Source organism: Brachypodium distachyon, chromosome 2, assembly GCF_000005505.3.
Source record: "Brachypodium distachyon strain Bd21 chromosome 2, Brachypodium_distachyon_v3.0, whole genome shotgun sequence".
NCBI lineage: Eukaryota > Viridiplantae > Streptophyta > Magnoliopsida > Poales > Poaceae > Brachypodium > Brachypodium distachyon.
The window spans coordinates 17,888,717-17,911,712 of record NC_016132.3 but is presented as its reverse complement, the minus strand read 5'-3'; the positions used below and the strand labels follow the sequence as shown (position 1 = coordinate 17,911,712).

Here is a 22,996-nt window from a genome sequence, read left to right as displayed (position 1 = left end):
ATCCGGAAGGTGTCGCCGCACATGGCTACGACCGTGCAACTCGGACTGAACGGAATCTGGACGGTGGCCAAGTCAAAACTGCGCGATCATTTCACTCCCACACTCCTACTACTAGTACGGTATACACACACGTTTCCTCCGAAGCCCCCCGCTCCCGGCAGTTGCCACGCACGCACGGACGCCCGCCGGCCACCAACCGCCGCGTCCGCCGTCGCGAGGCCGCGAAACCGCCATAAACAGCCACCCACCGAGAGGCCACCCATCCTCCATCGTATTACATTCCCCCTCGGCCCTCTCCCTTCGTTCCTTGCCCGGTCAGGTCTCCCTTCCGTTCCCTTCTTCCTCCTTCTCGCCTACTAGTCTCCCCATCCCACGCGGATCCCCGCCGCGCGCCGCCCCGTCGCCATCGCCGGCCCCGCGCGGCGATTTCCCGTTCCGTGGGGTGCTGGGGCACGCCACTGGCCCCAAATTTCCAACCCGCCTTGATAGATAGCTAGCGCCAAAGCGGAGGAAACCAACCTCGGCCCTCTCGCCCCGTATAAACAAACAAAATCGACGCCGCGGCACGGTCCTCCTCGTAGCCTGACGTTCCTGGACTGGTGCCGGGAGTGTTGCTCGGGCTTGTTGTGCACTTGTGCAAGCCCGACACCTCGCCATCCCGCTTCGCCTTGACCGCCGCTGCGAGGGAGGAGGAGGAGGAGGAGGAAGGGGCATGAGGGACGACGGGCCTGCGGCCGCGCTGGTGCCGCGGCTGGTGGTGTCCAGCGGCAGCCGCGTCGAGGAGCTCGAGAGGTTCTCCCATTACGTCGGTACGGTTCTCCGTTCTCGCCCCTCCCCACTCCAACACTGCTTTGCTACCTTCGGCTGCTACCGCTAGGCGTTGCTCTTCCTTCATTTTGAGTAACGATTGACGGGAGCAGCTTTGCATTTTCAGAGTTGGTTTATGGATTCAGTTGTGCTGTTTGTTCATCTGTACTCCCTCCGTCCCATAATTCTTGTAGCTGTTTTAGTACAAATTTAAACTAAAACAGCGACAAGAATTATGGGACGGAGGGAGTACCGATTAATACCAGTGAATTGTGTGATCCATTTCATCAGGCCAACTACGGCAACTTTTTTTCGGAGTTGGCATTGCTTTTCGTTTACTTGCCCCAATTTCAATCCAAGAAATAAGGATACAGCTCGGGATTCCAGCAAAGCATCTCGATTTGTTAATTCATTATCGGGTCTCCTGGTGGAGATTTAAAGTAGAGCCAACTTGAGTAACGGAAAAAAAAACTTATACCTTCGATAATGTTTCTGCCGCCCACAGCACTATCATTTCCCTTCTTTTGAATAAAAAACACATCACAATCAAGATCCAAATGCCATGTTCTTAGTGGCTGTGGTTGCCCATCTTATGATATGCTATTTTGGACCTACGCTGTTTCCCGTGCACCTTCCTGCCTTGCCTGTATTCATGACAAATGATTGACCTTTTCTTCAGCTAGGCAAATTGGCTTTGACCATGCGAATGAGTGCCACCACCTGTGTACACTAGCTTACGATTATCTGAGGAAGAACAAGGGTTATGAAGAAAATATATTTGCATTCTTCCAGAATACCCCGGATCCTGAATCCCTGGTTGTAAAGTTCATCGAGGAGCTCGACAAATGTATACTTGGTTACTTCTCCTTCCATTGGAAATGTTCAACTTACATGATTACCCAGGTAAAAAGGAGTAAGAACTTTTGAAACCCCTTTTGTTGTTTCTTCCTTCAAATCTTCTTCAACTGATATTTTGTGTATTGATACAGTGGTGATGTCCACAGGTTCTAACTGTAGAAGGTGCCCCCAAAAGAAAGCTCAGGAACATGGTACTGGAGGCCACTAGGTAATTATCTATCGTTAACCTACGTGGCTCATAGCAATGCACATCGGTTGACTATTCTTTGCTTTTTTTCTGCCTATTTGTTCAATTCCCTTTATCTTACATCATCTCCTATGCCAACTCTAGTAGATTTCCATGTTACATCACTCTGTTGTATATAGTTTGAGAATCTCTCGTTTATCGTTGTGCTGGATCTCATTCCTTAAATTTTAATTATTTACCCTCGTTGACTTTCTATTTTATCCTTTCCACTGAGTGGATTAACCTGACAGTAGATGAAATTCAGAGCCCAACCTGGATATTGTAGCAGAAACTGCATCTTTTGAAGCCAAAAGTAATGAGTTTAGATGCATGCGCTAAGGTTTTAATTACTCCTAGAACCGCACGTTGATTTGTCATGATATTTTTCTGGAAATGTTAACTACAACTAAATGCATTGCTAAATTCTTTCAGTCTATGGGATACAATGATTTCAATATGAATCTACCAATTCTCAAATCCTCTGTTCTGGTCTCTGGATTGGGGAACCATAGTTCAGTTCATCCATCAAAATGTAAGAATATAATGATAAAATAAAATTACAAGAACTGTATCCTTAAGATTCCCCTTTGATGTAGCATCTATCACCCTAACTTCCTAGATGAAGGAGTTCAGGTTGATACTTCTCAGGAAGCATAGACAAACTGTAATCTGGTACAATCACACATGAAATGCATAAGCATATGTGTTCCTCTCGAACCTCAAAGTGGAGTCTAGTGTCTGATTCTCCTCTGAACACAGGAATCAGAGATTTGAGAGGGTCACAAGAAACTTAAAGGTTACCAGGCTATTTTCCACACTGGTAGAGGAGCTGAAGGCCATAGGGCTATCTTCCCATGATCAGGCACAATGCAGTGATGTGATGGTCCCAGCAGCACATTGTGATCGCAGCCCAGTCCTACTCCTGATGGGTGGTGGGATGGGAGCTGGCAAGAGCACTGTACTTCAAGATATACTCAAGGAGTAAGTTGATCAATTTTGTAATTGTTGCTCATTGTTAATTTAGTTTTGCAATCTGCACAGTGCACACTTTTGTCACACTAAAGAACACTTAATGAATGAGAAATGCTGAGATGTTTGAATTTATCTGAGAATAGAGAAACATCACCGGAGCATTTCTTCAAAGCAAGTAGAGAAACTAAAGGAAACAAAAACATACCTTATAAGTGGCTTGCTGGCTATTAACTGATCAGTGATCTCCATGCTATACTTATTATTTGCAGAGCATTTTGGTCTGGAGCAGCAGCAAATGCAGTGGTGGTGGAGGCAGATGCATTCAAGGAAACCGATGTTATCTATCGAGCCATCAGCTCAAGAGGCCACCACAATGACATGTTGCAGACGGCAGAGCTGGTATTTGTTATTTTGTTTCCTATATACATACATTCTTTAGAAAATCAACCTAACGGAGTAACACAGTATGGACCTATTAAGTGACGAACCAAACTGAATGAGCTTGCATATTCGACTGGTTCAGATTTAAAATAACCGAAAACAGTATCAGCAGCTTTGGTTAATCAAGCCACAACTTCAAAATATACTGTAACGAGCCATTTATACTGGAACAGACTTCAAGGTTGCTTCCTGATCTTGGAAGAGAAAAAACGGCCTGAAGCAAATCCACAACCTCATTGTTTCGAATATTACTGAAACAAGCAATCTATCCAAACTGCAAATAGCTGATGAACTTATGTAGTGATTCACAACATTGATGCAGGTGCACCAGTCATCGATGGATGCGGCCTCATCACTCCTTGTGACAGCCCTCAACGAAGGGAGGGATGTGATCATGGATGGCACGCTATCGTGGGAGCCATTCTTCCAGCAGACGGTGGCCATGGCAAGGGCCGTACACCGACAGCGGTACCGCATGGGCGTGGGCTACAAGGTTACTGAAGACGGGACAATCACCGAGGATTACTGGGAGCCGGTTGAGGACTCCAGTACTGATGAAGATAGCTCGCCAAGAAGAAGGAAGCCTTACCGCATCGAGCTCGTCGGTGTAGTCTGTGATGCCTATCTTGCAGTTGTGAGAGGAATCAGGTGAATTTCATAACTTAATCCATGCCAAAATTAACCCTGACGTCAGTAAAATTCAGCTCATTTGTGCCTATTTCTGCTTGAACTACTATCTCCTGCAACTGCCATTGGCTGAACTACTTGCTGAGTTTCGTGTACTTAATTCACGCAAAAAAGATCTTAAGATGACAGTAAAATGCTGGAAGATTTTTGCTCACGCTTGGATACAAACATAGAACACTATCTAAAATAAGTGGCCTTGGCAGGAGAGCCGTGATCACAGGGAGAGCAGTGAGGGTGAAGTCCCAGCTGCAGTCCCACAAGCGATTCGCCATGGCGTTCCACGGATACTGCGGCCTCGTCGACAATGCGAGGCTTTACAGCACCAACTCCATGGGTGCTCCAAAGGTGAGTATGCAGTCCAAAACGCAAAGCCAATCCAGTCCTGGAGTAGCATATAGACACAATATCATACTTTTCGTTATATACTAATGAACCCTGCTGTGCTGTTCGACGCCGCAGTTGATTGGGTGGAAGGACGGCGATAGCAACCTCCTGGTGGACCCCGAGGAAATCGGTTGCCTGGATAGGGTGGGCGGCCTGAACGACGAGGCCAACAGCGTCGACGAGCTCTACCCCGGCGGCGCGCCGTCACCGTCGGCGTGGCAGGACCTCGTCGCGTCGCCGTCCAGGGCGTCCTCGCAGCGGGAGCTCAAGGCCGCCGTGCAGACCAGCGAGGCGCGCTTCCGGGCTGTGTAACCGGCCGTGCGTGGGTGTAAACTTTTGACACGATGTCAGGGCTGAGGGATGCTGGATTGACGTGGCCGCGAAAAGGCCATGCTTTCCTTGACCTCGTCTCGAAATCTTTTTCAATCACTGTGTTATAGTACTAGTAGTACTAGTGGGTAGTGATATATGAACTGATCACGTTTTACGGCCAGCGTCGGTGCAAAATTTTGTGCAACGACAGCGAAGGTGCGCTTTGAATCTTTGATGAAGCATCTGTTCAAGCTTGAGTTGAATCAAAAGCCAATGAAGGGATCTCATTTGTGATTTCTGTTCCCGTTAAAAAAAAATTGTTACCTTCTGGTGTACTAGTATAGTACGGAGTACATGTCAGCCCTGTTCCAAATTGAATCAATGCGGGAAACATTTGTAACACTTTTGATCAGCATCAAACAGTCAACATCTTCAAATCACTACGTACTACTGGTTGCGACAAAGCACGATTTTGATCCGAGTAGAACCCAGTTTTAGGTGATCGAGATTTTTTTTTAAAGCAAAATACTTGAAATCTAAGTTCACGAATCAGAGCCGTTAGATTAGTAGTATTTTTTTTTTGTTGAAAGGTCCAGCAAACGCTGGCTTTCGATGTATTAGCATAGAGAATAATTATAAGGCTGCCCTGAGTCAAATGAGTAGGAAAAAAGGAAAGAAAACCCGAGGCGTGGAAAAGTTAAGAAAATTAAGGTGGTTCTCAAAGTAACTTTCTAAGGGTCTTGGCGCCCGCCAAAGCCCACTCGCGGGCCTCATCCTTAATGAAACAACAAATCTGGCGAAACGAAATTTCCTTGTCGTTGAACAAATCTGGCGAAAGAAAAAAGGGATTAGTAGTATCTGGATCTCATTTTACCTTTCGTTTTTCATCATCCGTTTTAAATCTTGAAGCACACTCATATCCAACGGTTGAGGAATCTTATCTCTAACTAAAAATCAGACAACTTAGATGTAGCAAACCCTTTTTTTTTTATATACACCATCCATTCATCTGTTTTTACAAAGATAAATTATTCACGGATATTTGAAGAATTGTGACCCTACATTTCACCGTATCCTAAATTTGAACTTTGGTCAGACCGGCCAGTGAACTAAACACAAAGTAAGCAACTAATAAAATATCGCTACAGTAAAAAAAACCCGAAGGGCTCGCGTTCTAAACTTTAATGTCTTTCTAAGGATCAATCATGCTCATGTTCCGGATTATTTGAGAGTATTACTCTAACATCACATCAAACACAACATGCCACTCTTATAAACAGTCAATCAGACTAGCGTGAATCAAGTTTTAATTTTTCTATGTGACAATATCACATACAAATGATGAAATGGCACACACACCTATTATCTATTTGGTGTTTTCTGATCGACGTAATATAGCAATACATATATCTACATCTACATTAGTAAAAATAAATAAGTCCACCACATTCGTTTGTAACTGTAAGATGTTCTTATTTTTTTCGTAAGTCGTATTTTTTAAAATTTGACAAAATTTATAGAGAAATCTATCAGCATCTATAACTTAGTTTTATTAAATTTGTCATGATACATGTATTTTCGTAGTATACCTATTTGATACCGTAGATATTAATATATTTTTCTACTGTATAAACTTTAACTTAGAACAAATCTAGAACATGTCACATTTAATAACGGGGCAGTGCTACTTAAACAGAAAGGAATAAAAATCAACATCCCAAGAAGGCAAGACCGAGGAGGCCGGAAACCGATCTCCACGAAGCCCTAGGCCCCTAGCGCGGTAACGCCGCTGCTCCCGAGGGTCTGCTCCTCCAGCAACACCACCAGCGGCGAGCGATCAGCCGCGGTCATGGTGAGCTACGAGAGCAACTCACCCCCGCCACGTATCTCCAATTAAACCCTCCCGCATTCCCCTCGCTGATCCATGAGCTGCGCGGGTTGCCGGCCTTGCAGGTGGACTTCGACGACGAAGGTGGCCGCCGCCGGAGCGGGACAGCCGATGATGATCAAGAGGCCGTTCCGCAAGTTCACCTACCGCGGCGTGGACCTCGACGACATCCTCGACATGTTCGCAAAAGAACTCGCCGAGCTCTTCCCTGCCCGCGCCCGCAGAAGGTAGATCCGGTGTGAGATTGATCCTCTCTCTTTGTCGAAGGGGGTCGAGGGAAATTAAGAACGGCGAGTTTGTTCCTTTTTTTTTAATAAAAAATCTCTTCTGCTGTGTCGCTTTAGGTTTACCAGGGGCCTCCTGAAGATGAAGCATATCAGACTAATCAGGAGCCTGCGCGTGGCGGTAATGCATACATCAGTACATCACTGCCTCTTTCTTAAAAAAAAAAAGTTCGCAAAGTGAGCTAGGCACGAGAATCCGACACTGGGGGGCGAACGGTATATCTCGCTGGACTACCACCCGAGCTGAGCGCTCGGTTTTCGACTGCCCCTTTGCTTCTGGGTTTCATGGAATTGCTGTTTATAAATGTCGTTGTGTGTTACAGTTTTGCAACTTAATTGTGCCAGCATGCTGGAATGGGTAATTTTGAACGAGCCGTTTACTGCATGTGGTTTCTTTACTTAGTACCAGTACTTACGAGTACCAATTAATTAGCTATTAGCATGCAGATATGCAGTCGTCTGCCCATGTAGATTTTGGGATCTAACCATTTGATGGAATCCATTTTTCTTGTGGAATCCAAATTACATTTATGCCGGCTGTAGTTTCTGACATATCCATTTTGTTTGCTTTCAATGGTACTGAAATTATTTGGAGATTTTTGAGGTTTTGCCTTCCCACTTTGTAGGTTGCAAATTCATGTCATGTGCTGACGCTTGGCAACATACTGTATTGTAGATTTAAATTGGGATTCCCAAATTGCCAATAAACCCTTGGCATTGTATTACTAAGAAACTGTACGTAGAGTCAAATTAGACAACACATGAACTTATGTTGTTAATTTTCTGATGCTTTGGCAACATATCTTTGTTCTGATATGTAGTCCTTCAGATCATTAGTTGAATTTGTTGGATATATTGTAGCAGATACTACTATACTATATAGGACAGTGGAACCAGTTGACTACTGTATTATTTATTTTTGCCATTGGTGATGTATTGCTTGCGTCCTTCTCCGTGGTATCACAACATCGAAATGTTGGTCCTGACTTTTCTTTGTTTTTAGCATAGCTGGTCCTGACTTTTCTGTTTGAAGAAGTATTTTGCTTACGCTACAGGATGGAAGAAGTTTAGGGCACACGCTATAAATTCTTCTAGTGTTATCAGCTTCCGGTTATGATATGTCATTTATGGTCTGTGCAAATATCGATTTGGAGAAATGGGAGTACTGATGCAGAGTTATGAAACTTCGGGCAAGGGAATATATATCTTTAGCCTGAGCACTCTTGTGCATCTTTTAGAATCCACCGAGATAAAGTTAATGTTCTCTAATTTTTGGCAGACCTATGTATTTGTCGGGAAATGAAAAATTAGAAATGTGCGATATAGACTTCTGAGTAAATTTTGTTTGAGAGGTATTATATAGATGTGATTTGGATAAGGTGGTAGAACCATGCGTGTATTACTTTTTCCGAAACGGAATGTGTTTAAATTTACTGGAATGCCATTATACCTGCAGTTTTGAGTGTTTCCATCATTCCAAGTTATTTGTGTGCTCCAGCTCTAACAGTATACTACCAATTCTGTTCTGGTCTGAACCATTAACTCTGCTGTACTACTATTTTTATGTGAGATTATAACATCTGAAGCTCATCCGTCGTTTTCTGAACATGCACAGAGACAGGCTGCAGCTCCTGGCGAGAAGCCAGGGTGTGTAAGGACTCATCTGCGCGACATGATAATTGTGCCAGAGATGATCGGCAGCCAAATCGCAGTGTACAACGGGAAATGCTTCAACCAGATCGAGATCAAGCCCGAGATGATGGGTCACTACCTTGCCGAATTCTCCTGCAGCTACAAGCCCGTCAGGCATGGAAGGCCTGGGATTGGCGCCACCCACTCCTCGAGGTTCATTCCTCTCAAGTGAAGAGGATCCCGCCGCATGTGTGCACGCTTTGCCCGTCCCAGCATTTCGCTTGGAATCTTGTTTATCTGTTTTTGCCTGTGAAGTGGAGCTTCAAAGCATGTCCATTGGAAGTCTGAGCTGAAACTTCTATTATGTGGAGTCTGCCCTATGTTTAGAAACTGAAAGCAGAGCAGGCATATGGCATCTGTTATCTGTGTGGCTTAAGCTAATGTTTATCTTTCTGCACTGTCCAAACTGCAATCATCTGTTACTCAACGTGTTGGCTTTCTTTTCCTTTGAGAAGCACATAAGAAGATGATGTGTTTCACCTGACGCCTACGATTCCAAGTTGGCTGTTTGCCTGGTTGGAGTCTCCTTTCACCGTGCAAACCTATGGTTATTTTCAAAGGGGATCTGTGGTGTCCAGGTGGCGGATTCTTATTGGACGCACCCCCAAGAGGATAGAACATGCACGGCCGGCGCCTGGATCCCCAAACACTTCTCACACCCAGGCTTCAGTTGGCTGAGCTCTCCTGCTGCCTGTCACTTTGCTGCCTCTACCCCCAGAGCTCAGGGCAGGTCAGCAATGGCAACGATCAGCGCCGCCGTTGGCTTCGCCACCGCCAGGCCATCGCAGGCTTCAGGTAATTAAGGAAGCTCATCATCCAAAAAAAGAAGCATGTCAGCAACTTGTAGCTTTGTGAAGAAGCCTCTTATTAACGGTGAGACGCTGCTGCTAACTGTCGTTGCAGGGCTGCCGCAGCTGAGAGTGGTCAGGGCCGAGAGACTGAAGTGCGGCTACTCCAAGGATGGTAAGTCTACGGCCGCTGTGGCGGTCGTCAAGGGAGCGGCGCCGCTGGTGGCAGCCGTGACGGCAGCTGGCCCGGCGCTGGCGCTGGTGGACGAGCGGATGTCGACGGAGGGCACGGGGCTGAGCCTGGGGCTGAGCAACAACCTGCTGGGGTGGATCCTGCTGGGCGTCTTCGGCCTCATCTGGTCCCTCTACACCGTCTACTCCTCCACCCTCGACGACGACGACGAGTCCGGCGGCCTCTCGCTCTGAACTGAACGCCGTCACCATTCACCACCAATCATCTTGTTCTGCATATCTGCCCGACTGATCCATGAAATCTTTGCCTACGGGTGCGTGCTAATTAAATTTGCTGCGGATGTTTGTGGCATTTTGTTATTGTTAATCCCGTTTGCGAGTATGACACCAAGTTCAGCCGTGTTAATATATTGATCTCTCGCCCAGCTAGCTGTTTTTTAGTTTTATAAATCTCTCGTCCAGATGTTCAGTCGGTTTAACCCAATGGGATGATACGAAACATTTGTATTAGGATCGGAAATGAATGTGATAAACGCGATGTAGGTTCACATAAAGTTCGCTGTAATTACATTGGTGGAACAAATTGACCATTCGTCTTCCAGCTATCACTTCACCATCATATGATAGAATCGGGGTATCTGGAGACAGATAGCTCTTTTGTGGCCCAAGAGGCCAAGACCTGGACGACACCAACAGAAACAAAATGGTGTGATTAATTGAAGGCGCCAACAGAATTATATATGCTCCAGTCCAATTTTGCCTTGGCGTCAAGATGCATGGTGGATCGATTAGCAGTGATGGATGCTCACCCTTTAGCCGGTCTTTTCGTAACTATATATGGTTTCACAGTAGGTGCTGGGGCGCGCTCTTGAGCGCCACCTGGACGTTATTGATTAGCCGGTGATCTAACCAGGGTCCAGGAAGACGTTAATGATGCGCGCATGGATATATGGTGTGAACTATGGATGGATATATGGTTTCACACGTCAACAATCGATTCACAATGCACGTACGGACCAGCATAGCATCCGCTTAAACCCCTTTTTCCAGAAAGGGATGGAATACCGCGTGTACGTCCGCGCTGCTGTCCGAGCGCGCGACGCTGTACGCAGGCGCTTTGGTCCGCGAGAGCTTGCACTATGTACGTAGTACCATGTATCTATGTTATTTCTTCGCCAGATTCCGAGCAGAACACTAACGACGTTATTTTTTGTCTGATTCCTTAGCATAAGGACAGTGACACGGTATGGTACCTGATTCCTAGCATAACAACACCGAACAACAAGACTTCACGAGATGAATCAAAACAGACTTAGAATTCTTTAAAATTTCACATAATAACCTCGTACCAAATCAGAGTAAAACTAAGAGTTGCCACACAAACCATGTCTCCCCTAATGAAACACAAATTGACAGTCCTCTATTAACTGCAAATTGCTAGTCCTCTATTGACTGCAAATTTTTGGTCAAAATCTACCACTCACAAGTGTATATAGCATCTCCTCCACTCCAGCAAACTAAGTTAAATGACCAACCACTAATACAAATCATCACCCCTAATGAACACAAATAATCATGTCAAATAATAATAAGAATTCGCTTAAAAATCTATCACCCACAAATTGTCACCCATAATGTATAAGAGTTGCCATCACTGATAAGTACAAATAACCATATCAAAAGGAATATATTTCGGTAAAAAAAACTATCCCTCACAAATTGTCATACCTAATGAATACAAATTGTCATCCCTAATGAATACAAATAACCGTGGCAAAAAATAATATGCTTAGGCCAAAACTCTATCGCCTGCAAAATGCCACCCCATAATGAACATAAATAAGCATGTTCACCCCGTTTCGGTCAAAATCAAACTCCCACAAATGCATCATGCATCTCCACCAATCCAAATCGAGTTACCAGCTCCATTCAAACAACCCCACAAAAATACTATCTCGCTGTCACCCCTAGCAAACACAAATCGTCACACCTAAAGAATACAAACTGCCACCCCTAGGGAATATAAATTGTCACCCTAATGAATACAAGTTTTCATCTCCAATGTATACAAATTGCCACCTCTACAGTACAATGTGTCATCCTCCTAACGAGCACAAACTTCCATCTGTAATGAAGACAAATTGCCGTCACTACCATACAAAGTGTCATCCCCTAATGAGTGCAAACTGGCACATGTAATGAACACAAATTGTCATCTCTATTGTACAAAGTGACATCCCCCCTAATGAACACAAATTACCACGTGTAATGAACACAAATAACCATGTTTATCTGTTTGAGTCAAAATCTATCAACCACCACAACATCCAACATCTCTACTACTCCAAAATCGAGCTATCACCTCCATGCATAACAACTCCACATCAATATTATCTTCATGTCGTCTCTAATGAATACAAATTGCCAACCGTAATGAACGGAAATTGCCTCCTGTAATGAGCACAAATTGCCTCCTGTAATGAGCACATGTTGCCAATCGTAGTGAACGCAAACAACCATGTCATCAAAGTCCGCCACCCACAACCGCATGACGCATATCCTCCACTCCAAATTATACCTGGGCATTGACAACCTAGCCCGAGTCCGGATAAAAAGCCTGGGTCAAGAAGGGCTTCCCATCCGGGCCAGGCTCGTGTCTTGATTTGTAGCTCTAGAAAAATTTCAGACCAAGTTTCGGGTTCAATTTGCAGCCCTAAAATAATCTGGTCCGGCCCGGTAGTAGAAATCTGGACAGAAGGAAAAAACAAAAGACCCACCCAAAACATTCTACCTCAGCCCAGCCCAACAATGCATGAAACCGTTCCTGACTTCCTATACTACTCGAGAACGATGGATCGCAGTTCCTACCTACCACCTCCTCCCGTGAGTCCCCGTCCCCAATCCCCTCCTGCAGCATCTAATTCCCCCCCCCCCCAAATTCCCTCATTCAAAGCACGAGCACCCGTGCAGCCTGCCTTCTCCACTTGCTGTTCCTGATGGCGCGGTGGCGCACAGCATTGCTCGGGGCGGCGGCGGCAGTGAGCGACGCCGGCTGGGGGCGGCTCCACGGCTGGGGCAGCGCTCGGCGGCGGCTCGGGGCGCCAACGCACGGTGGCGTGGATGGTGCGCGGCGACACACCAACAGAAATGCCACGAGACGAAGGGGATGGGTGGATGAGCATAGCCGGGACTCACAGCGCGTCACGCGGGGAGGACGGCGAGCGAACGTTCGTTTGTTATAATTCCTGTTCCAGAAAACCCCTACTAAAGACACAACATTACCTTTTCCCTTTGGACCCCAATCGTCCAGAACACTTCCTCTTCCTTCGCTCTGACACAACGATGGAGAACCACCGGCCTCCACCGGCTGCCTATCTTTGGATCAGTGCCGGCTGCCTGCAACTTTGGGTATCTCTCGCAGCAGCAAAGCCGCCAGCGTCGTGGCCCTCGGGTCTCCGTCGCGTGGGGGAAGCGCCATGACGCTGTCGGGCCGTCGTGCGGGCCACCTCCATGGCCGCTGATTCGTGGCCGCATGAAGCCAGCGCTGCGACCGTCGGGCCTCCGTCACGTGGGCGCGTGGGTAAGCTCTAGTAGCCGTTGCCTGGGGAAGCGCCAGGTCTTCGTCGTGGAGGTCGCCATCGCACGGGAAATCGCCGGGGGATTTCCATCACGTAGGGGCGCCACCGCGATCTCCGAGTCGTCGTCACCTGGGTAGGGGCGTGCTACAGCCGCCGCATCTGTCGCCATCGTGTGTGATCCAGGAAGGGGATGACCCAGGTATAAGGGCCATGGAAAATGTGATCTTGACTTGTTAGTAGGGGTTTTCTGGAAAAGTGGTTTAAGTGGATGCTAAGTCTCCCACCTTTGATCTGGTACGTGCATTGTGGATCTAACGGTTGACGACGGAAATTTTTCACATTTGTCCTGAAAAGCCATTTTCATTGGATATACTTCCCTAATCAACATAGAGAGCTACTCCTTCTGTCCCACAAAGATTGGCACGGATTTAAACTGAGTATCTATATAAACAAGTAGTCCTACCTCAAAAACCTTTAATTAGCTGGCATAGTATGTGATTTGAATCAATTAATTGGCATTCATCCAGTACATAGTCGTTGATGCAACAGACAGAAACAAACAGGAACAAGTACATAGTCGTTGATGCAACAGACAGAAACAAACAGGAACAAGTCTGTAAACTGTTCATGCGCACGTGTGTGAGCCTTCAACACAACACGATCGGCAGGCCACCTTCAAACAAGGTAAGATCTTCTTTTCCTTCTAAAATACACCTAGAGAGGTGTGTCATATATTGAAGGAGAAATCCGCGACGCGGTTACAATCCAGTAGAGGCAAGCCACCTTCAAACAAGGTAAGATCTTTTTTTCCTTCTAAAATACACCTAGAGAGGTGTGTCATATATTGAAGGAAAAATCCGCGACGCGGTTACAATCCAGTAGACGATATAAAGCAATTACTCACGCAAATACCCACTCCGGACTCGACCTATCAAATGTACCGAAAATAGTTCCTTTGAACAAGCCTGCACTAACCCAGGTGCCACCCTCGTGAGCGATGGGAATGGCGAATCGTGCACACTCTAGGTTGAACTCCATCGAAAACCATTGCATTTCGATGCCGCCAGATGCAGCAATAAACCAAGACCCACGCAGTGTTTATGTCGTTGTGGAGTCACGGCAGATGCCATGGGATGGTTTATCTTGGGGCCGATGGAAGAAGGAGGATCTGGAGGAGGGAGGACGTGAAGGGAAACATGCACGAATACACAAGCACACACAGATTTACCCAGGTTCGGAGCCCTCTTGCCGAGATAAGACTCCTACTCCTGCGTTGTATTAGCCGAGATAACAAGCTCTACAATGGCGCTCCTTGAGTTGTATTCTTGAGGAAGAAGAAGAAGAAGGGGAAAACCCTAGATGCCTAAGTGACCGCCCCTTCTCCTGTGAGGGGTAGTGCTCTATTTATGGACCCCCATGTCACACTGACATGTGGGCCAGAGCCTAACGTTATCTTCTTTGGGCCCCGCCGGGCACGCGCCTTGGTTCCCTCCGGGTGGCGCCGCAGGGGACAAGACAACTTTACTTTTCCTGACGTCCTGCAACAAGTACAACAATCATCTGCCGGCTTCCATCAGAAATTCTCTTTCGGTGCTTCTCTGTGCAGTCGCCTGGCACCGCAACGTACGCGGCGACTACTTTTCCGTGATAAAGATAGTGCTGCTTTACTTTGCGCCATGCGGTGAGAATAAGACAGTTGAGACATCTCGGCACCAGCCGAGATCAGAGTATTCGTCCTTATCCTGCAATCTTATAAGACGAGATAGTCATGGCGGCATACACTTGGTATGCCGGCTTAGCAATAGTTTAACTTAACAATGCCGGCATACACGACTATGCCGACTTTGCCTTCGTCTTCTCGGTTAAAGCGTGTCGTCGTGACCCTACCCGGGGTTATCCCCCCGACACTAGTCCCCGAAGCTGTTGCGGTCCGGCAGGGAAGAATGTCAGACCACGACAGTTTCCCATAAACAAACCACTGAAGCCAACCCGGGCTTAGCTGAAGAGGATACCAAAAGAGCCCCGAGTTCTCTTAGCCGAGATCAAGTTATTCTGACATATTGAATCGGCGTGCTTATTCAGCCCTGAGCCGAGATTCCTTTTTCCTCCGTGGCCAACAGTAGTAAACCTGCTCCTGCTGACATAGGTGCCACCTGTCGCTCGTACTCTGAGCTCTGCTTATAAGATTGCAATCCGCCATTGTGCTAGCTCCAAGTTCTTCCACCGCCGCAGTTCTTAGCTCTTAGCCACCGAGCTTGCCGCTGCAAACTCGCGCGCGCTCGCGTGGCTCTCCGCCGCACTTCCTTGCTTCGCTCGAGCCTCGCGCCAGCACCTTCTCAACGGAGAAGCAAACCCTAGATCACTTCTTTTTGGCTAAGTGTTCTTTGCTACTTTTGGACTGCTGATAGTGTGGTACTACGAGTTGGTCCAGCGAACCCTTTGACCGTTGGCGGGGGTCCTCCTTTTATAGCCAAGGAGATACTACAGGTGCCACGGTGCATGGTTTACAAGTGGCGAGCAGAGAGCTCGGGTAGCTCCTCCTCGGAGCGCTGGCATACATGCAAGAATACTAGCCCTGTAACTAGGGGTCTAAAGGCCTAAAAACTACTCTTGAGCAGTCATTGTTTGCTTGACTTGACGGGGAATCCCCTTTCTGCCGGTTCATTAAATGCGTCGTGCGCCTCACTCCTTGTCCTGACGAACCTTGCGCACAGGGTGCCTGTCGCGCGCCCACGTGGCGTCGCTGTTCTGCTTGCTCGGTCCCGCTCTCGCAACGGAAACCTGCGCCCGGGAACGCCCCTCCCGGCAAGTAGCTTCCCGGGAGGCGCCCAGGCGGGAATTCTCCCCCGAAACCCTGCTAGCCCTGCCAGGTTGGTAGCTTGGCAGGCAGCTTGTACACTGCTGCCCGCGGTGTGATCCTCCTGGGGAGCAGGCGAGGCGACCCACGCGTCGTGTAGCGGTGCTACCTCGGGTGCCACTGGTGCGACATCTACTAAAAAATCTGTGAGAGCCTGAGATTTTATGGCATCCCGCCTGTCGTATTGCAGCGTGTAGAGTGCTAACTCAATAGCCCATTTTACAATCCGGCCACTTGCGTCTTTATTACTCATGATTTCCGAGATGGGCGCCTCACATACAACCCGGATTTGATGGGCATCAAAATAATGCTTCAGCTTCTTTGCCGCCATATAAACGCCGTATGCCATCTTCTGCTAATGGGGATAATTCTGCTTAGAAGATGATAGCACTTTGCTCAAGTAATATACCGGCCTTTGCACCAATTTGCCGTCTTCATCTCTTTCCACCACTATGACGGCACTAACGACTCGGTTTGACGATGCTATGTATAGCAACATCGGCTCCTTCTCCATCGGCGAGGCTAATATCGGCGCCGTAGCAATCATCTTCTTCAGCTCTTGAAAAGCTACTTCTGCCTGTTGCGTCCACACAAATTTGTCAGTTTTCTTCATCAGCTGGTATAAGGGCATTGCCTTTTCACCCAACCGACTAACGAAACGACTTAGTGATGCTAGGCACCCAGTGAATTTTTGCACATCTTTGAGGCATTTCGATAGTTTCATTCTCTCTATGGCGGCGATTTTCACCTGGTTCGTTTCTATACCTCGGCTTGATACCAGGAATCCAAGCAACTTCCCTGCCGGCACACCGAACGTGCATTTGGCCGGGTTCAGCTTCATTCGGAATCTCCTCAGATTTGCGAATGTTTCCCGGATATCATCCAGAAGCGTGGCGCTTTCCTTGGTTTTTATGACGACATTGTCGACATATATCTGTACATTTTTGCCGAGTTGATCATGCAAGCATTTCTGCATGCATCTTTGATAAGTTGCCCCTGCATTTCTCAAACCAAACGGCATAGTGCGATAGCAATAAGCCCCGAATGGGGTGATAAATTATGTCTTTATTTGATCGTTACGGTTCAGCGGTATCTGGTGAAAACCAGAGTACATGTCTACAAAAGAAAAAAACTCACACCCGGCAGTACAGTCGATCACTTGATCGATCCGAGGTAACGAAAAATGATCTTTTGGACATGCCTTGTTCAGGCTGGTGTAGTCGATACACATGCGCCACACCTTGGTAGCAGTTGGATCGTCTTTCTTCTTCTCAACCATGACCGGGTTTGCCAGCCAGTCGGGATGCAAAACTTCCATGATAAAGCCGGCAGCTAGAAGCCGAGATATCTCTTCCGACATGATTTTCCTTCTGTCGTCGGCAAAGCGTCGAAGGGTTTGCTTCATCGGTCTTGCGTCTGGTCTGACATGTAATGAGTGCTCAGCCAGCTCCCTCGGCACACCCGGCAGGTCCTGATTTGACCATGCGAAGATGTCCCGATGCTCATGGAGGAACCTGGTGAGCTCACCTTCCTATTTTTCACCCAGGCCGGCACCAATGATGACGGTGCGGTCCGGGAATTCGCTGTCGACCAGTATCTTCTTCGTCTCCTTGGCTACTTCGAAAGCACACTCCCAAGGGGATTGGTCATAGTCGGCAGACCAATTTGTGCCGCCTGTGCCATCGCGATAGCTTCCTGTAACTTCTTCTTCTCACCAGCGATGACTAGTGACTCGGCCAAAGCAGACCCTGCCGCTGCGCACTCCATTGAACGCTTGGAGTTGCCAGTGATGGTGATGGTACCATTAGGTCCCGGCATCTTCATCTTCATATAACCAATGTGAGTAGTCGCCATGAATTTGGCGAGTGCCGGTCTACCGAGCAGCGCGTGGTAAGGACTGCTAAGGTCCACCACCTCAAACACCAAGTTTTCGGTCCGACAATTCTCCCTGGTGCCGAATAAGACGTCAACTCGGATCTTGCCTACTGGGGCACAAGACACTCCCGGCACAATACCATGAAAAGTAGTCCGGCTGGGCTCAAGCATGTTATCAGTGATGCCGAGCTTAAGCATCGTGTCCCGGTACAGGATATTTATGCTGCTCCCATTATCAATGAGAACCCGAGTGAACTTGACATTAATGTCGGGCCCGATGAGTGTCGGGTCAACCACCAGAGCATATCCACCAGGGTTGGGCGTAACCTTGGGATGATCTGTCCGGTTCCAGTTGATCTCCTGCTCCGACCAGTACATGAACTTCGGAACAGCCAGCATTACGGCATTGACCTCCATCTCTCGCCTGCGCTGACTTTGCTTGTCAGTCGGCTCCGTGATGAAGATCATGTAGCTTTGGTGATGCTCCTTATACTCATTTCTTCTGGCATATTCCGGAATACCTTGGTCCTCCATCTGGTTGACGGCATTGTTTGCCGGAGGGGGTCCCTGGATCTGCGCGTTAGCACCTGTGAGCGATGGAGGAGGGGGCAGCTGACTTGCCTCACCCTTCTCGGCCCGCTGCATCCAGCTGCATTGCCGCGTTGTGTGATTAGCCGGTTTGTTGGGGTTAGTCATGTGAAAACGACAAGGCTGATCCGGCATCACCTCGAACGTATATTTCGGCTTATCTTGCCAGGGCTTCTTTTGCTCTCCCTTCTTGACCCACTGCTGATTCCCTGTCTTTTGACGCTGGCTAGAGCCGGCATCGGGTTGATCCTGAATAGCGGCGACATGGGCTGGCCTATACCGGTAATCCGGCCTGTCATCCCTTCTCTTGTTGCTGTGGTCTTCATGATCATTCCTCCGGAATGCTCCGGCAGGATTGTATGTCGGCTGTTCCCTTTGCGGTTCCGCCGGCATCAGCGATGGCTGGGTCGGATCACCGAGCGCATACATATGATCTTGATCATCTCAGACAGAGTTGCCGGCATTTCTCTTTGCAGCTTTTTCCACAACATGCTGCCGTGTCAGCATCCTTGGGCAAACCACGCTATGGCTTGCGACTCCACTATCCCTTCACAGGAATTGCGGAGGTTGTTCCATCTTGTCAGGTAATACCGGTCAGTCTCGTTGTCTCTTTGCTTGCACATGGACAACTACTGCGGGCGGTTTGGCCTCTTGTAAGTACTTGTGAAATTGCTGACGAAAGCTTCTTCAAAGTCTATCCAGCAATTTATGCTGCCTTCCGGCAGATTATTCAGCCATATCCTTGCCGGCCCTACCAGCATCTAGGGTACATAACGTACTGCCCATCGGCGATTGCCACCTGCCACATGCACCGCCGTGACATAATCGTCCAGCCAATCCTCCGGCTTAGTACTGCCGTCATATGTTCTTGTACCCCTGGGCAGCTGGAAACCCTGGGCTGGTGTCTCCCTCATGATCCGGTGCGCGAAACAACGCGGTCCCGGTGGACCTTGTTCTTCCAGAAGCTCTGACAGATAGATTCTGTCGAGCCGATGTTGGGCGTCCAGCGGCAACACTTGTTTGTTCCCAACTCAGGCTTCGAGCGGACCGAGATAATCACGCTCTCGCCTGAGATAACCTTCATCACCCATGGTCGAGTACCGTCATTGTAATGATTTTGCCGGCGATCTTCACCTCGATACGGGGGGTTGCGCCCGACACCCTGCTGTCCTGCAGCAGTATTGGGTGTCGGACCCCGAGGTTGGTGTCCATGACAAGCCGAGTGAGGTTCTTGCTGATCTCGGCGATTATTTCCAAGACGAAGACCACTCTGGCTGTCATCGACTCTCCTGACCATTTGTCTCTCGGCCAGAACTGGATCATAACACTCTAGGCGTTTATCTCGGCCTGAGTTGACACCTTTGTCCCGTTTGCCACCAGGCGAGGACGCTTGTTTGTCAGCCCGGCCATCGGCGCCTGCTGCGGCGTGAACGACTTGAGACGCACCAGGCTTGTCGTGCAACCTCATGTATGCCTCATTCTGCTCGTTGGCTGTGTGGAGCAATTCGGAGTGCCTCTCCCGTAAGATTCGGCAGCTCTTCGGCCGCAGCCTTGGCGGCTTTGAGATTCTTGGCAGGGGTGTTATATTTTGGCCTCAGCGCCGAAGCAAAACCTGCCGACACTGCGGGCACCCCTCTGCCATCTCTAGCTATCTCGGCATTCAAGTTCCTGCCACGGTTACGCACCTCCCCAACTCGGCTAGGGTTAGTCAATGCGGTAGAATTGAGACCATGGGCTTTGTTATACTCACGGAACGAAATATCAAGTTCTTGCCGAGCACGAGCCACATCGACGGCCTCCTTCAGCAGCTTTTGGCGCTCCAACTCCAACTCCGCCTGCAGCTGGGCCGGGTTAGCGTTTGACGCCACCGGCGCAATCAGTCGTTCGATGGAGGCCTGGAGCTGAGTCGGTTTTGGCGGCAGAGCCAATGTGCCGGCTTGAGCATCGACGTTATCCGGCTTCTCCAGGGGGAACTTTGCCGTTCTGCCGGACTTGCTTGGGACCGCGCCACTCTCTGCGGTGCCGTTGCCAGCATCGATGCCATGAGCCTTCACCATGACCTCCACACGGTCAGCAGGGCAATCGACGTGCCGGACGCGAACCGTGCAGACAACGGGGAGATCTTCGTCCACCATCACCTGCTTGGGATACCTGCAGGGACTGTCAGTAGCGACATAAACCTCATGTATGCTGAAGTTGATGAAGCGGCCCGCGCAAGGAAGCTGTGCGTTGTTGAAGCAGCCCACGTTGTTGTCGATGAAGCCTAGAGAGCCGAATCTCTGGACCAAACCGGAGACCATGCGCTCTCCGGTGGCGAGAAAGCTTCCCGTTCGGATGAAAACTCCAGCCAGCGCCGCTGCTGGCCCCACGGTAGGCGCCAACTGTCGTGGTGGAGTCACGGCAGATGCCATGGGATGGCTTATCTTGGGGCCGATGGACGAAGGAGGATCCGGAGGAGGGAGGACATGAAGGGAAACACGCACGAATACACAAGCACACACAGATTTACCCAGGTTCAGAGGTCTCTTGCCGAGGTAAGTCTCCTACTCCTGCGTTGTTGTATTAGCCGAGATAACAAGCTCTACAATGGCGCTCCTTGAGCTGTATTCTTGAGGAAGAAGAAGAAGAAGGGGAAAACCCTAGATGCCTAAGTGACCGCTCCTTCTCTTGGGAGGGGTAGTGCTCTATTTATGGACCGCCCATGTCACATTGACATGCGGGTTGGAGCCTAACGTTATCTTCTTTGGGCCCCGCCGGGCACGCGCCTTGGTTCCCTCCGGGTGGCAGCGCAGGGGACAAGACAACTTTACTTTTCCTACCGTCCTGCAACAAGTACATCAGTCATCTGCCGGCTTCCGTCAAAGATTCTCTTTTGGTGCTTCTCTGCGCAGTCACCTGGCACCGCAACATAAGTGGCGACTACTTTTCCGTGATAAAGATGGTGCTGCTTTACTTTGCGCCACGTGATGAGGATAAGACCGTTGAGACATCTCGGCGCCAGCCGAGATCAGAGTATTCGTCCTTATCCTGCAATCTTATAAGATGAGATAGTCATGCCGGCATACACTTGGTATGCCGGCTTAGCAATATTTTAACTTAACGATGCCGGCATACACGACTATGCCGACTTTGCCTTCGTCTTCTCGGCTAAAGCGTGTTGTCATGATCCTACCCGGGGTCATCCCCCCGACAGTTTAGATCACGTCTATCCTTGGCGCATGGCACACGCATTTCGTCCACCATTCCACCAGGTTCTCCTGCCCATCCGGCACCCACTCCTCTCGATGCCATAGCCGCAAGAAGAAGTCCCAAACCTGCCTCGCAACCACACAATTGACCAGCAAATGAGAAATACTCTCCTGCTCTTGGTCGCACAATGGGCAACAGGGAGGATGCGGTAGCCCGCGCCGGCTCAGTTTGTGTGCCATCCAACATCGATTGCGCAGGGCCAACCACTCAAAGAAATTGCACTTGCTCGGCACGCGAGAGTCCCAAACCTCAAATGCCCCTGGCATCATTTCACGACCACGAAAGAACGCGGCGTAATCAGGTGCGCGGGCTTCGACCCCTCCGGCTGGGAGCCGAATGATTCCATGGAAATTTGGTGGCTGCATAGGAGTGAGGCGGCCAGGGCAGAGACCTCTAAGGCGGTAGGGCGTGGTGCCACATCTCTTTTTCTGCTCACCTTTGGTCTATTTGAAAGGAGAGAAACAACCGCATTTTCAATCTTAAGAGATTGCCGGCCGCCGGGGTGGTCTCCATCATCAAGAATGAGGCGACGATGTGGAGCTTGATGGATACTTCGGGGCTTGGGAAGTTGGTGTCCGGAACGGATGATGTTCCTTGATGCCTTTTAGCTTGATTTGATCCCCTTGTACAGTGTTTTCGTTGTCTTGTTTTGTTTTTGATCTCTCTTGTACTCTCGGGTTAAGGTTCCTCTTGACCTTGTTTGATACATGAATGGTACGCCGTACCGTTTCGTGAAAAAAAAAGGAACGAAGCCGACGCCGCAGGAAACTGGCCCGAGCCATTCCACTTCCAACACCGCGAATGCGACAAAACCCTTCGGCTTCTCAGGCACGGATATAAGGCATAGGCGCAGAGCACAGTGTCAAACAGTGCTCGTCGACGTGGCCCTGGGTGCACCCTTTCTCTCCAGTTTACATGTTTGAATGCCTTTTTTTAGCGGAATAATATACATGCCCTTATATGGACACCGTGAATGGATCTCTAGAGAAAAAGGACAAATCATGTTAGAGAGAAAGCAGAAAAGCATTAGCATCTGCTATTTCTGAAAGAAAGAGGTGCCAATGAATTTTGGAAATAATGGCTTCATTCTTATTTGTTCACATTACACTTGTAAGCAAATATCATCCATTCTGAGACACCTTTAAATAGATAATACTCATTTGTAAGAAATTCCCGTAATATTTTCAAAACGTGCTAGTACATCAAATTAGTTTTGTAGTGTTATTTATTATCATTCCTTAACGAAGCACGGGTGTGCTAGTATCATGTAATGACTGAATTAAAAAGAAGACGTGAAGCAATTGACATGGGAAAATCG

The 22,996-nt window shown here is 48.5% G+C and overlaps 3 protein-coding genes and 1 long non-coding RNA gene across 4 annotated transcripts; 3 read left to right on the top strand and 1 right to left on the bottom strand.

Moving 5' to 3' along the window:
- Window positions 1-178: 178 nt before the first annotated feature.
- Window positions 179-5,028, top strand: LOC100837470. The gene is made up of 8 exons (XM_003566012.4): window positions 179-809; window positions 1,487-1,710; window positions 1,812-1,873; window positions 2,651-2,872; window positions 3,133-3,262; window positions 3,627-3,952; window positions 4,195-4,336; window positions 4,451-5,028. The coding sequence occupies exons 1-8, from the start codon at window positions 713-715 to the stop codon at window positions 4,685-4,687; spliced, it is 1,440 nt and encodes a 479-aa protein (XP_003566060.1). The 5' UTR covers window positions 179-712; the 3' UTR covers window positions 4,688-5,028.
- Window positions 5,029-6,416: 1,388 nt separating this feature from the next.
- LOC100837164 (40S ribosomal protein S15) lies at window positions 6,417-8,996 on the top strand. The gene is made up of 4 exons (XM_003566011.4): window positions 6,417-6,539; window positions 6,641-6,802; window positions 6,920-6,980; window positions 8,475-8,996. Exons 2-4 carry the CDS (start codon window positions 6,687-6,689, stop codon window positions 8,721-8,723), a joined length of 426 nt encoding a protein of 141 aa, XP_003566059.2. The 5' UTR covers window positions 6,417-6,539; window positions 6,641-6,686; the 3' UTR covers window positions 8,724-8,996.
- Window positions 8,997-9,184: 188 nt separating this feature from the next.
- LOC100845994 (photosystem II reaction center W protein, chloroplastic) lies at window positions 9,185-9,971 on the top strand. The gene is made up of 2 exons (XM_003568103.4): window positions 9,185-9,346; window positions 9,455-9,971. The coding sequence occupies exons 1-2, from the start codon at window positions 9,289-9,291 to the stop codon at window positions 9,763-9,765; spliced, it is 369 nt and encodes a 122-aa protein (XP_003568151.1). The 5' UTR covers window positions 9,185-9,288; the 3' UTR covers window positions 9,766-9,971.
- Window positions 9,972-10,926: 955 nt separating this feature from the next.
- LOC112270613 lies at window positions 10,927-13,265 on the bottom strand. Its single transcript, XR_002962915.1, has 2 exons — window positions 12,814-13,265; window positions 10,927-11,656 (listed from the first exon to the last, which is right to left on the bottom strand). It is a non-coding gene; the product is annotated as an uncharacterized LOC112270613 (long non-coding RNA).
- Between the last annotated feature and the right edge of the window lie 9,731 nt (window positions 13,266-22,996).